At 60.6% G+C, this 13,302-nt stretch overlaps 2 protein-coding genes across 4 annotated transcripts; both read left to right on the top strand.

Annotated features, from left to right (window-relative positions):
* Nucleotides 1-473: 473 nt before the first annotated feature.
* On the top strand, nucleotides 474-4,954 carry CHKB (choline kinase beta). 2 transcript variants are annotated; one of them, XM_029205814.1, is made up of 11 exons: nucleotides 474-948; nucleotides 1,144-1,252; nucleotides 1,559-1,672; nucleotides 1,867-2,000; nucleotides 2,273-2,368; nucleotides 2,557-2,615; nucleotides 2,703-2,784; nucleotides 2,914-3,022; nucleotides 3,165-3,268; nucleotides 3,563-3,644; nucleotides 3,790-4,096. In XM_029205814.1, exons 1-11 carry the CDS (start codon nucleotides 725-727, stop codon nucleotides 3,862-3,864), a joined length of 1,188 nt encoding a protein of 395 aa, XP_029061647.1. In that variant the 5' UTR covers nucleotides 474-724; the 3' UTR covers nucleotides 3,865-4,096. The 2 variants fall into 2 exon arrangements, with proteins under 2 accessions (XP_029061647.1, XP_029061648.1); XM_029205815.1 differs by having other exon boundaries at nucleotides 518-948; nucleotides 1,559-1,762; nucleotides 3,790-4,954.
* Nucleotides 4,955-5,058: 104 nt separating this feature from the next.
* CPT1B (carnitine palmitoyltransferase 1B) lies at nucleotides 5,059-13,092 on the top strand. 2 transcript variants are annotated; one of them, XM_029205763.1, is made up of 18 exons: nucleotides 5,059-5,335; nucleotides 5,687-5,826; nucleotides 6,140-6,317; nucleotides 6,531-6,632; nucleotides 6,823-6,960; nucleotides 7,061-7,138; nucleotides 8,061-8,168; nucleotides 8,244-8,328; nucleotides 8,985-9,180; nucleotides 9,462-9,647; nucleotides 9,770-9,875; nucleotides 9,973-10,089; nucleotides 10,503-10,667; nucleotides 10,746-10,880; nucleotides 10,976-11,128; nucleotides 11,684-11,797; nucleotides 12,331-12,423; nucleotides 12,562-12,890. In XM_029205763.1, the coding sequence occupies exons 1-18, from the start codon at nucleotides 5,195-5,197 to the stop codon at nucleotides 12,643-12,645; spliced, it is 2,319 nt and encodes a 772-aa protein (XP_029061596.1). In that variant the 5' UTR covers nucleotides 5,059-5,194; the 3' UTR covers nucleotides 12,646-12,890. The 2 variants fall into 2 exon arrangements, with proteins under 2 accessions (XP_029061596.1, XP_029061595.1); XM_029205762.1 differs by having other exon boundaries at nucleotides 5,076-5,335; nucleotides 7,037-7,138; nucleotides 12,562-13,092.
* Nucleotides 13,093-13,302: the final 210 nt, after the last annotated feature.

Here is a 13,302-nt window from a genome sequence, read left to right as displayed (position 1 = left end):
GGGAGTCTCAGCGGTGAGGAGGGATTTAAGGTTACGCATCAACAAATGTTTATTCGGCACCTACCAGGTGCCCCACACTCCCCACCCCCTAGATGTGAGCCACACACACACACTCTCTCCCTTTCCCCCACACTCAGGACTCGCCACACTCATTCAACGGCCCTCTTCCTTGCCCAACTGCCCCGGGGGCCAAATCTGTACAGTGAGGGGCTGCCGCCGCCGCTGCCCGCGCTGCCCTGTCCGCTCCCAGATCCTGACGAAGGCCCACCTCGCCTCACGAGCACTTTCCCGGTGACACCGCCTTTGTGCGCCGGACCGGCTTCTCAGCCCAGTACGCGCCACCCGCCCACGTGGTTCGCTCACGTGACACACCACTGCGCCGTGGGCCCGACCGCTCAGGACGCTTCTGATTGGCCCGAACCATTTCCTGCTTCCGGGTTAAGGTCCAAACAGCACTGTCTTTTCGAGCGGCCCCGCCAAGAGAGAGAGGCCATTGGCCTTCGCTCTGAGCAGGGGCGGGGCACAGCCATCGGGACTAGCACCCGGACGAGGGTCTCCGAGACAGCCGAGCGGCGCCGCAAAGAGCCGAACAGAGCCAAGGAGACCCGAGTACGACCCGAGCAGCGCAGGCTGGCCGGAAGCGGAGCCGAGCGCAGCCGGAAGGATCCGAGCGCGCCCGAAGGGTCTGTGCGCGGCGGGGCGTTGGCCGGGCCAAGCCCGAGCCATGGCGGCTGAGGGGACAGATGTGGCCAGAGGCGGGGCTGTTGGAGGCCGCCTGGCCAAGGACAGCTTGCGGCAGGCTGTGTGCCCCGACGCGGCCCCGAGCCGGAGGCGCGGCTCGGCGCGGTCGCGAGACGCCGAGCGCCGAGCCTACCAGTGGTGCCGGGAGTACTTGGGCGGGGCCTGGCGCCGAGTACGGCCGGAGGAGCTGAGGGTTGACCCCGTGAGGTGGGAGGTCAGGGGTCAGCCCCTCTTGTGCTCGGGCCGGGGTCAGGCTTAGGCTCGGGCCCTCGGGACACTCAGCGTTCCTGGGCCGGGGGCGGGGCAGGGCCGGGAGCTACGGGGGAGCGCGGGGCGCGGGGGCTGGACGCCGGGCCGGTGGAGCGGATGGCGGGCTGAGCGCGCCCTGCTGTGGGTCTGCAGCGGAGGCCTCAGTAACCTGCTCTTCCGCTGCTCGCTGCCTGACCACCTGCCCCGCGTTGGCGAGGAGCCCCGGGAGGTGCTGCTGCGGCTGTACGGGGCCATCCTGCAGGTGAGGAGGGAGTGAAGGCCGCAGTGGCCTCAGGTCCTCTCACCCAAGTGTGGCAGGTGGTATGGTCCCTACTAAGCAGTTGAGGACACTGAGCCTTAGGGGCTAAGTGTTTTGTCCATTGTGATACTAACGCCCGCGCTCTGGAGCCCCCGGGCAATAGAACAGGAAGTCCAGATAGAACCAACCAAATAGAACCAGATAGAACCAGATGTGGTGGGAGGAGCAAGAAGACCCTCGTGTTTGTCAGCGCCACTTTGCCTCTGGCCCCTTGTGACCGTGGTCCCTTCGCTGTCTGTTTTCCTTAAGGGAGTGGACTCCTTGGTCCTTGAAAGTGTAATGTTCGCCATCCTTGCAGAGCGGTCACTGGGGCCCCAGCTCTACGGAGTCTTTCCAGAGGGCCGGCTGGAACAGTACATCCCAGTACGAGCCCGGCCCCGACCTCCCCGAAGCATCTCCTTCCCCAGCCCCTATTCCCCTTCCCAATGTCTGCTTTCACATCCCTCACCCCAGGTAGGGAATTTTCCCCAAGCCCTGACTTCCCCCACCTCCATTGCCCCACCCTTCCCCCCTCCTGCCCCAGCCCCTTCACCACCCTGATAGGTTCCTGGGTGCAGAGCCGGCCACTGAAGACGCATGAGCTTCGAGAGCCTGTGTTGTCCGCAGCCATCGCCACGAAGATGGCCCAGTTCCATGGCATGGAAATGCCTTTCACTAAGGAGCCCCACTGGCTATTTGGGACCATGGAGCGGTGAGTCGGGGGCCTCCTCAGGGCTCCTGCACATAGGCCGAACCCTCATGTTGGCAGTTACTACGCTGGGCTGTGACTGAATGCATCTAGTGCTCTGTCCACCTCTCCAGCTGAGTGGATCAAGTGTCCCACTGTCTAGCATGGTTTCTCACGCAACAGGCTTCCAAATGATTGCCAGACAAGTTATTCGGTGATCGAACGGGTAGGACAGCCTGGCCTGGGGTAGAGGGGAGGGATAGCAGAGTGAGTATATCCTGTTCTTTGGGCTTCAGGTATTTAAAGCAGATCCAGGACCTACCCACCACTGGCCTCCCCCAGATGAACCTGCTGGAGATGTACAGCTTGCAGGACGAGATGGGCAGCCTCAGGTGAGGGCAGGCAGGATGGGGCAGCGGTGGGGGGGTGGGGACAGAAGAGCACAGGAGATGTGCCAGGCACCTAGTGGGGTCCTACCCAGGATTTGCTGAAGGCTGGGGTCAAGGCCTCGCCCATGCGGGTGCCTCTGACCCTCCTTTCGTCACTCCTGCTCAGGACCCATGCCCGTGTTCCCCTGCAGGAAGTTGCTAGACTCTACCCCATCACCAGTGGTCTTTTGCCACAATGACATCCAGGAAGGTAGGAGAAGGCATCTGAGTCTCCCAACCTCAGGTGAGGGGGGCCAGAGGACCCTGGAGTGACCAGAACCTCACCACATTTCTCCAGGGAACATCTTACTGCTCTCAGAGCCAGAAAACGTTGACGGCCTCATGCTGGTCGACTTCGAGTACAGCAGTTATAACTACAGGTGAGGGTAAGAGGACGGCCTCCCATGGGTCTGTTCCCACAGTGCCCTGGAAAAGCAGACCAGGCCTTCATCTCTGCATCCCAGCTGCCCAGCGTATTTGGGGACTGAGTGTCCACCTTATTCCCTCAGGGGCTTTGACATTGGGAACCATTTTTGTGAGTGGGTTTACGATTACACTCATGAGGAGTGGCCTTTCTACAAAGCGCAGCCTGCAAACTACCCCACCCGGGGACAGCAGGTATGTGGGCCAGAAGCTGGGAGCAGGACCTGGCTTAGAAGGGAGAAGGAGGTTGAAGTCTGGAAGGAATGGCGAGCAAGGGTGTTAACTGGGAAATGCTCCCCAGTCTCCCCATTTCCTGACTCTTGTCTTTTGATCTCAGCTCCATTTTATTCGCCACTACCTGGCGGAGGTAAAGAAAGGTGAGACCATCTCCCAAGAGGAGCAGAGGAAACTGGAAGCAGATTTGCTGGCAGAGGCTAATAGGTGAGGAAAGACGTGTGGGGCAGGGGTGGAGCAGGGTGCAGAGGCAAGGGGGGGAATGTGGCAGGTAGACTCACTGGGCTGCAGGTTAGGGGTCAGTGCAAAGTGGGGGCAGGAAGTGAGGATGAGGTCTGAGGCTGATGGGGAAGAACAGTTTGAGAGTGGGAAGAGTCAGGACAGGGTAGGGGTTAAGACAATAGGGGAGAAGTTAGAGCTTTGGGGCTTCACCAGCCTGGAGGAGGGGGTTCAGGCAGTGCCAAATGTGCTCTGAACCCCCATTTTCCTGCTCCCCCTCAGGTATGCTCTGGCATCTCATTTCTTCTGGGGTCTCTGGTCCATCCTCCAGGCATCCATGTCCACTATAGAATTTGGTTACTTGGTAAGTAACCAGGTTGGGTGAGTTAGGTGTGGGGATGGGGCGCAGCAGAGGCCTCGGACCCTCTAGGCCAGCTGTGGGCAGACTGAGGGGGGTGTGGGGTGCTAGTCCCACCCCTTCTCACCAGTGCGCGGGTGTCCTTCCTTAGGAGTACGCCCAGTCTCGGTTCCAGTTCTACTTCCAGCAGAAGGGAGAGCTGACCAGCTTCCACCCCTCATCCTGACTCTCCACATCCCAACTCCTTGGATTTCTCCTGGAGCCTCCAGGGCAGGACCTTGGAGGGAGGGACAGAGGGGAGGCCCTGGGGACTGGGCTGAGCCCGAGTGAGACTGGGGTTAAGGAGGCTGACCTTCCCCCTCACCCCCCGAGTTTGAGCAGGTCCCCACCGCAGGCAAGTGGGCAGAAGCCCTGGGATGTGTACCTTAAGACAATAAACTAGCTTCTTCCTTCACACCGTCCTAACCCTGCTTGGGTGCGGCAGAAGGTACCGACCAAGGACTGCACACAGATTGACAAAGGGGCCACTGCTAGGAGCCTCAGTTTCCCCTCCTGAAAAGCGTGGCTATTGGGTAATCTGGGCTTGAAAGTGGTTAGGGGTCCATTCTGCTGTCCCCCACCCCGGCTCCAGCTTAGAAGTGATACGTACTCAGAGGACTTGGGTCGGGCAGTGGGGAGTTATGGGGTACAAAGAGGGCCCCGGGGTGGGGCTGCCCAACCCTGAGCACTGGAGATCAGGGAACAGGAGGCACAGCTGACACACTGGTGACCTTTTCCCTACATTCGGCTATTTTTAGCTCTAATGCCACCATCCTCACGTGAGACCCGTTGGGCGCCCCAGGCTCTCAGACCTTTGAGCCATCTTCATCTTGCAGAAACCCGGCGCCCCCCCACTCCTGATTCTCGCCTCGGAGCCGGGGAGATTCTGGTTGCCAACCCCCAACTGTTCTCTCAACCCAAATTTGGGAGTGGGTGTCAGGTTCCCGGTGAGGGCGGGACTTAGGTGGCCAGGCCTGAAGGACGTGGGGACACAGGCCACAGTGACTGTCCCCACAAGCGGACAGGAGCACACCCGAGCCGTGAGTGGAGTTGGGGGTGGCTCTGGGCTGCCGGCCTGGCCCAGGGCTCTGAGCCGGCAAGTGGGGCGAGGGAGGGGGGTTGAGGCTGGTGCCAGGGTCCCACGTGGCAGCGCTGGGGGTACGCAGACCCCACCTCACTCCAGACCAGACCGACTCCGCTTCCGGGGCCCCTCTAGCCCCCACCCCGAGGCCGCCCTACACTGTCCTCGGGATTCCTGACGTTTTCAAGGCCCTGACCCCCTTCCGACCCCCGCACCATCGCACGAAGGTTCTGCGGCGGTTGCCGAGGCTGGGGGGCCAGGGGTGGGGCCTCGGCGCTGCGGGTGGCCGACCCAGGGCGGAAGGGGAGGGAGGCGGGCTGGGGGTGCGGCCAGTGCCCGGGGGCGGGGCCTCGATGCGGGCGGCCGAGCTGCCCCGCACACCCTCCTGACACCTCCCAGGTGCCCAGCAACTCCCAGGTGCCCAGCAACCCACAGGATGGCGGAAGCGCACCAGGCTGTGGCCTTCCAGTTCACGGTGACGCCAGAGGGGGTCGACTTCCGGCTCAGTCGGGAGGCCCTAAAACACATCTACCTGTCCGGCATAAACTCCTGGAAGAAACGCCTGATTCGCATCAAGGTGGGCGCAGGTGGTTCTGGTCTCTTCCAGCAGGTGCAGAATCGAGCCTTCCAGGGAGGCAGAGGCTAGGTGTCAGCTGCTGCCCATTGTCAAGGTCCTCCACCCCCATCTCGGCTGACAGCTCTGTGGAGTGACAGGCTCCAGCAGTGCAGAAACCAGAGGGGTGCTCAAGGCGTGGAGAGGAGATGGGTGTGCATGAAGTGTCAGTGGGACACAGGAATCAGGTGCTGCAGGTGTGGGAGTGGGGGGGGGTCCACCAGACGTGAAGGAGAAGTGAAAACAGGCAAAGACTTCATAGGTGCCTGCTTACCCCAGTCCTTGCTCTGTGAGCATTCCTGTTTTTGCCCACAGAATGGCATCCTCAGGGGTGTGTACCCTGGCAGCCCCACCAGCTGGCTGTTCGTCGTCATGACGACACTGGGTTCCTCCTACTGCAACGTGGACATCTCCATGGGGCTGGTCTGTTTTATCCAGAGATGGCTTCCTGAGGGGTAAGAAGTGGGGCCATGAGAAAGGGCTGGGTGGGCTCCAAGGCCAAGGTTCCTGAGCTGGGCAGTTACAGGACAACAGCCATTGGAGGTAATAGGGGCAGCTCTCCCTGGGGGCGACCACCATCTCAGTCCCTACTTCTGTAACTTCGAGTGTGACGCACTCAGAGGCTCAGATGTGGGTGTGTCCAGGGAGTTTTTCCTCCCTTGGTGCCTCCCCCAAGATGGCTCACATACATCAGGACTGCAGAGTCAGAATCTCCCTGAGGTTGGTCTCAAGTGGACCCCCCTGCAGTCCTCTCCCCTTCTCTGATAGATGTGGCCCCTACCGGAGCCCACAGACGCGGACACTTCTCAGCATGGCCATCTTCTCCACGGGGGTCTGGATGACGGGCATCCTCTTCTTCCGCCAAACCCTGAAACTGCTGCTTTCCTACCACGGTTGGCTGTTTGAGATGCACGGCCAGACCAGCCACTTCACCAGAGTCTGGGCTGTGAGCAGAAGCTGGTGGAGGGGTCCAGGCATCGGGTTTGAGACCCCAGGGCCTCACTTTGGGTTCTGAGCTGGAGGGGACAGCCAGGCAGGGCACTGTTGCCTGGCGGGGTTTGTCCCGGTTCTGAGGGTCTGGGGTAGCCCCTCCAGTGTTTGCTAGTTTCCATTCTTTCCCCCGGCTTCCCCCTCGACATTCTCCACTCTGTACCCCCAGATGTGTGTCCGCCTTCTGTCCGGCCAGCGGCCCATGCTCTACAGCTTCCAGACATCTCTGCCCAAGTTGCCCGTGCCCAGCGTGTCAGCCACGATTCATCGGGTGAGGGCCTGGGTCAGACATCCCGGTGGGCAGGGCAGGCTGGACTCAGAGGACTTATCCAAACATAAGGGACTGTCCCCTACAAAGAGTCGGCTTGAGAGGGAGCAATGGGGCTGGGCTTGGAAGAAGGTCAGGACAGAGGCAGCTCTTGCTGACTGGCCCTCACACGGGCAATAACTTGGCTGGACAGTACCTAGAATCCGTGCAACACTTATTGGATGACGAGGAATATTACCGAATGGAGACGCTGGCCAAGGAATTCCAGGAGAAGACTGCCCCCAGGCTGCAGAAGTACCTGGTACTCAAGTCATGGTGGGCAGCCAATTATGTGAGTTCTACCTCCCGGGCTTACCCTCTCCCACCCTGTGTCCTGGCTGCTCACAGCCCACCCTCCTCTGCCCCAGCTCCAACCTCCCACCCACCCGCAGGTGAGCGACTGGTGGGAAGAGTATGTCTACCTTCGAGGCAGGACTCCCCTCATGGTGAACAGCAACTATTATGTCATGGTAAGGGCTAGAGCCACCCTGGCTCCTGTGTGTTCAGCTCTGTCCCCAGCTCTGGTCTCAGGGCAAGGAACCTGGAGGACAGTTCAGAGCCCTAGTGGTGGTTTCTGTAGGCAAGTGGGGGTTCTGAAGTGAGGCCTGAAGGAGAGGGAAGATGCGGGGGTGGGGGTGGTGGTCATATCCTGGAAGAATAGTCAGGAAGCAGCTCGCAGGCGACGGGGATACTGAGGGTCTGGAGAGCCCAGTAGACCCCACAGGCTGATACTGTCACTCCCAGAGTTCCTCAGGCTCACTGTTCTGCCCAGCTCAGGCGCTCTCACTTCCTTCCTTGTTCCCTCGCTGGCTTTCCAGCCACAACTTCCCAGCCATCCTGACGCCATTACCAGGGAACTTCCTTAAGTGTGTCTTAAGCAGATCCAGAGCTGTTTCTTGTAGAGCTCAGGGGGTCACTGTCGGTCCCTATCCCACATGACTGACCCTTTTCCTGCTCCTAGTACAAGACTGTGCACAGCCAGCTGGGAGAGGCTGCCCAGCCACTGCCCTGTGCACCTCTTTGCTTTCCCACTTCCAAAGCACGTTTCAAGTAGCATGCTGCCATTTTCCTCCTCCACAAAGCTGTCTTTCCGGAAACCTATATGCAATTTGTCTAGACCAGAGGTTTTAAGCTGTTTTGTAGTGGCAGAACCCCTTCCTCAAAGAAAAATAAACAAAACATCAACAAATACAATGGGTTTGGAAAAGCAGCTCAGGTCAAAGCCACGGCAGGGGGTTATCTGATCAGTAGTTATGCATTTCACTTCTTGTACTTGGTTCTCAGAGGTTGTGCAGGATGGACTGGGGAAAGGGGGCAAGACACCCCAGACAGAGAGATGCCACTGTGCACACCTGTCGCAGCCTCCTTGCAGGCTCTGCTCTCTCCCTGTAGGACTTAGTGCTCGTCAAGAACACAGACGTGCAGGCAGCCCGCCTGGGAAACATTGTCCACGCCATGATCATGTATCGCCGTAAACTTGACCGTGAAGAGATCAAGCCTGTGAGTTGGGTTGGGGGTGAGGGCGTGACCGGGAGAGGAGGCCTGCGTCTGAGCTGTGCTGGGCCGTCCTCCTAGGTGATGGCGCTGGGCATCGTGCCCATGTGCTCCTACCAGATGGAGAGGATGTTCAACACCACCCGGATCCCAGGGAAGGACACAGGTACTAGGCCGCGGCTGGGCGCCCGCGCTGGGGCTGCAGGATGGAGGCCGCCCCCTCCCAGCTGTGGGCCCACCACAGCCAGATGCCCTACCGCCTGCTGGTCACCAAGCGTCCTCAGTGTCTCAGGGTCATGTAGCTGCGAAAAATAGTTTGTGGCCGATAGTAGACACCTGCTGTTTACAGGCACGGTGCTAGTAGTGGGACCCTGGGAGACCCAGGTCAGAGCCCCTCCCCTGCAGGGGCTCACAGTTCCGGAGTCTCCCGCGCAAAGATCAACAGGAGGCCTAGTGGAGCTCCCCGCTCAAGGAGCCTGTAGAGGAGGAGGAGGGGTGGGCACGCCCAGGGCCCCCAGGGCCGCCAAGCAGCACCCGCATTTCTAATGCCAGGACAGTCTGTGGGATTTCCTAGAGCTTTGGTTTTCTCTTCTGTGAAATGCCTCATGGGACTGTGGTTGGCATTAAATGACAGACAGGGAAGCTCAGGGCACGGGGCCTGGCTTGGTGCCAGCAGATTCCGCCCAGGGAAGGGGAAGGGAGGCCAGGCGAAGGGTCCATGCGGTCACCTGGTGTGAGGCTGGGGGGCCATCCTGAGTGGCATGGGGGGAGGGAGGAGCTCCCTACCTTCCCGCCTGAGCCCACTCATGGCCTCTGCCACAGACGTGCTGCAGCACCTCACAGACAGCAGGCACGTAGCCGTCTACCACAAGGGCCGTTTCTTCAAGTTGTGGCTCTATGAGGGCTCCCGCCTGCTCAAGCCTCGGGACCTGGAGATGCAGTTCCAGAGGATCCTGGATGACCCCTCCCCGCCCCAGCCTGGGGAGGAGAGACTGGCGGCCCTCACCGCAGGGGGAAGGTATTGGGGCCCAGGTTCAAGCGCCGTGAGGAGAGGAGTTGGGTCCTGTGTGCCACCCTGGAACTCGGCCAGAGCCCTCAGCAAGGGAGGAGCGTGGGCCCCAGCGTCCTCTGCGTAAACCAGGACCTGTGGTCGTGAGGGGCGCGGCAGGAGGGTAGCTGCTGTGACCTCTAACTGCTGGTGGCTAGGTGGGGGTGTGTGGAGAAGGGGGACACAGATCCTGGGAGGTGACCTCACGCCCACAGGGGCCCCCCCCGCTCACTCTGCCCTCGCGCCCTCAGAGTGGAGTGGGCTCAGGTACGCCAGGCCTTCTTCGGCTCCGGCAAGAACAAGGCTGCCCTGGATGCCATCGAGCGCGCTGCTTTCTTTGTGGCCCTGGATGAGGAGTCTCACCGCTATGACCCCGAAGACGAGGCCAGCCTCAGCCTCTACGGCAAGGCCTTGCTGCACGGCAGCTGCTACAACAGGTACCGCACCCCCAGCTCCACTGCAGGGCCCGCCCCGCCCACCTCTGGCTCCTCCCCTGCCCCGCCCACCCCGGGCTCCTCCCCCTGCCCCCACACCGCCACCCCATCTCCGCCCACTGCAGGTGGTTCGACAAGTCCTTCACTCTCATCGCTTTCAAGAACGGCCAGCTGGGCCTCAACACAGAACACGCATGGGCAGACGCCCCTATCATAGGGCACCTCTGGGAGGTAGCAGGCCCTGGGAGAGGTCCTGCAGGGCAGGGGCGGGGCGGGGACGGGGGCAGCAGGGCAAGGACGGCCTCTCAGCCTGACCTTGCCCCTGCAGTTTGTCCTGGGCACCGACAGCTTCGACCTGGGCTACTCAGAGACTGGGCACTGTCTGGGCAAACCCAACCCTGTGCTGGCCCCCCCTCAGCGGCTGCAGTGGGACATTCCTGAGCAGGTGTGCGGGCCGAGAAGGGGCAGGGGTGGGTGTGCGAGAGTGACAAGTGTCTGAGATGCCCTGTGGCCCTCCCCTCTGTCCCAGCCCCACCCTCAGGGGAAGGGTCCAGAGTGTCTCATGGTCCAGACTGGCTACAGGGAGAATAGAGACCCCAGAACTATTTCGGGGCTGGAGAAAGACATGAGGTGTGAGCTCGTGTCCAGGGAGTACCTGTCAGTGCTTCCTCCCCGACAAAGCCCAGCCAGGCATCTGTGCTGATGCCCCTGGCTTGTCCTTTGCGTCTCCTTCTCCTGAGGATGTCGAGCACACTGAGGCCTGCCCAGCCTTGCCTACATCCTCAGGCCTCCTGGACGTGACCCTGGAGTCCTCCTGGAGAGCTCTGCCCCCAGCTGACCCCCTCCGTGTCTTGGCAGTGCCAGGCAGTCATCGAGAGCTCCTACCAGGTGGCCAAGGCACTGGCTGACGACGTGGAATTGTACTGCTTCCAGTTCTTGCCCTTTGGCAAAGGCCTCATCAAGAAGTGCCGGACCAGCCCTGACGCCTTCGTGCAGATCGCCCTGCAGCTGGCATACTTCCGGGTAGGAGCCCCAGGCCACCGAGCAGGCAGGGGTGGCACCAGGGCCCACCTGCAAGATTCATCCCTCTGTGTTCCGTAGGACAGAGGCAAGTTCTGCCTGACCTATGAAGCCTCGATGACCAGGATGTTCCGGGAGGGACGGACAGAGACCGTACGTTCCTGCACCTGCGAGTCCACGGCCTTTGTTCAGGCCATGGTGCAGGGGCGCCACCTGGTGAGCCCCCCATGGCCTCGCGCTGATGTGACCGCTCGGCCTCCTGCCTGCTGTAGGGTCAGGGCTACTCTTCACTGCTCCGTTTCTGCCCCCAGAAAGCAGACCTCCAAGATCTGTTCCGGAAAGCAGCTGAGAAGCACCAGAATGCGTGCCGCCTGGCCATGACAGGGGCTGGCATTGACAGGCACCTCTTCTGCCTTTACGTGGTTTCCAAGTTCCTGGGGGTCAGCTCCCCTTTCCTGGCTGAGGTCAGTGTTGATGGGCGTGCCCTCTGTCCTCAGGCCCTCTCCTGGTGGGTCTCGGCCTGTTTTCTGTCCGGACAGCTGGGGCCAGTGTTCCCGGCCCACACGCCACCCAGGCCTGTGGACTGGCACCAAGCGGGAGCCTCCCCCTCGTGGAGTGGCTGTTGGCGTGAGGGGGGATGGAGAGACAAACATGATATGTCAGGTGGTGGCAGCGCTCGTGAGAGAAGGTCAGAGGCTCAGGGGAACCGGGGCGTCCAGGTGGAGGGAACCTCCAGTGCCCGGACATTGACACTGAGGCAGGAGTGTGGGATGTGGGAGGGACAGCAGGAGGGGTGGGGGGGCGGAGCCAGGGGCGGAGCCAGGGGACGGACAGGCAGGTCACCTGATGGTGGGTTTTGTGCAGAGGCTGTGATGGTGAGAACAGACTAGGGGACCACGGACAGCAATCAGGAAGGTCCTGCGTCCTGTCCCTTCTGCATCCTTAGCCAGGACAGTGCCAGGCTCACGCACCTGTCCGCAGGTGTGCGTGGCACCTGACTGCCGGCCTCCCTGTTGCAGGTGCTCTCAGAACCCTGGCGCCTCTCTACCAGCCAAACTGCTCAATTCCAGATCCGCATGTTTGACCCAAACAAGTACCCCAATCACCTGGGTGCTGGCGGTGGCTTTGGCCCTGTAAGTGCCCTTGAAGGTGGACAGGTGGGAAGGACCAGGGGCTGGGGTGTCAGCGGAGAGCGCAGGGCCTCGAGGAGGTCAGGCCAGAGGCAGGAGCACAGCCCTGGACCTGCCCTGCCTGGAAACAGGATAGGTACCTGTCGACCCCAGCAAGAAAGGTGGCTGGGACCCCACCCATGTTGACACCCACTGCTGGAGTGACCCTTCCCAGGGCTTCTGTACCCTTTGAAGTGGGCTTATGGAGACAGTCCAGATATCCCACTGAGACGCTCATGTGGGCTAGTTTGTCGGGGAGCTAGAGACCCCCTGCAAATGTGAGGGGGGCCTCCTGAGGGAACGTGCTCTTGAGCCTCCTGAGGGAACCTGAGGTCCTGGAACCCCCAGTGGGGTCTTCTCTTCTGTTTTCATACTGTTTCCTGGGGATGGGCCCTTCCTGTGAATCTTGTGGGCAGAGCAAGGATAACATCAGCTTGGCTTCCAGATACTCAAGGTTCAGTTCACCTCTTCTTCTTCACCCCTTGTGCTGCCCTCAGGTAGCTAATGATGGCTACGGGGTTTCCTACATGATCGCGGGTGAGAACACCATCTTCTTCCACGTCTCCAGCAAGTTCTCAAGCTCAGAGACAGTGAGTGTCTCCTGCTCCCACTCAGCCTGAGGAGGGGTCCCCCCCCAGGGCATGTCTGGCTGGGGAAGAATCCTTCCCTGTGGGGACAGAGGGGCGGGGGCTCACCTGGAGGTTGGTCTGAGCTCTTGACTCCCGCAGAATGCCCAGCGCTTTGGGAACCACATCCGCCAAGCTCTGCTGGACATCGCTGATCTTTTCCAAGTTCCCAAGGCTGACAGCTGAGGGCTGGAGAAATGCCAGCTGCCCTTCTGTCCCCACATTGTGGAGGAAGGGGCCTGTGGTCCACTTGCAGGCACAGCGGTGGCCGTGCACAGGTGCCCAGGCTCCAAGGACACCTCTGGAAGCAGGTGCTCCCTGGGCAGACGCTGCTCCCTGAGGGCTCAAGTGGTGGAGGTAGGGCTGGAGCAAGAAGGGAATCTTCTTTTTTTTTTTTTTCTTGCTAGATGTTAATAAAAATAAGGCTGTATAATTCTATTTTAGCCCTTAAGTACCTGTGTTTTTTGGTGGGGCAACTAGGAGTCCCTTCCCCTGCTCCGGCCTCAGGCCAGGGATGTGGCAAGGGAAGGTCTAGGGCTGGAGACTATTTGTGAGAGGTTCTGACCTGCTTTGAAAGGTGGGTCTCTGCTGTCTACACCCACATAGGCACTTGGAATAAATTCTTGCTTCAGAACGTCCACCTGTTCCCTGGGCCCATTTCTGTTTGTCTTCTGGAGAGTGGGGCCCTCTGTGCATGGACATGTCCTCTGCACCCCCTTGGGCTGGAGCACAGCTCTGTAGAGGCCCTCGGCATAGGGAGAAGCTACAGTCCCAGGCCTGAGGTCTGGGTGCCAAGTGGTCATGTCTGTGAGAGGGCGCACAAGATAATCTGGAGCAACAGAT

Source organism: Monodon monoceros, unplaced genomic scaffold (genome assembly GCF_005190385.1).
Source record: "Monodon monoceros isolate NGI ecotype Baffin Bay Population unplaced genomic scaffold, NGI_Narwhal_1 Super_Scaffold_6, whole genome shotgun sequence".
In the NCBI taxonomy this organism is placed as follows: domain Eukaryota; kingdom Metazoa; phylum Chordata; class Mammalia; order Artiodactyla; family Monodontidae; genus Monodon; species Monodon monoceros.
The sequence above is the reverse complement of the archived record's forward strand: the minus strand, read 5'-3'. Positions and strand labels throughout refer to the sequence as shown.

Bases quoted from the DNA above. Each gene is read 5' to 3' on its own strand.
- CHKB (XM_029205815.1), top strand. From the start codon at position 725: ATGGCGGCTGAGGGGACAGATGTGGCCAGAGGCGGGGCTGTTGGAGGC. The intron at 1,253-1,558 runs GTGAGGAGGGAG...GTTTTCCTTAAG, and splicing joins TGTACGGGGCCATCCTGCAG to GGAGTGGACTCCTTGGTCCT. The intron at 3,023-3,164 runs GTATGTGGGCCA...TTTTGATCTCAG, and splicing joins ACCCCACCCGGGGACAGCAG to CTCCATTTTATTCGCCACTA.
- CPT1B (XM_029205762.1), top strand. From the start codon at position 5,195: ATGGCGGAAGCGCACCAGGCTGTGGCCTTCCAGTTCACGGTGACGCCA. The intron at 6,633-6,822 runs GTGAGGGCCTGG...TTGGCTGGACAG, and splicing joins TGTCAGCCACGATTCATCGG to TACCTAGAATCCGTGCAACA. The intron at 9,181-9,461 runs GTATTGGGGCCC...TCGCGCCCTCAG, and splicing joins GCCCTCACCGCAGGGGGAAG to AGTGGAGTGGGCTCAGGTAC.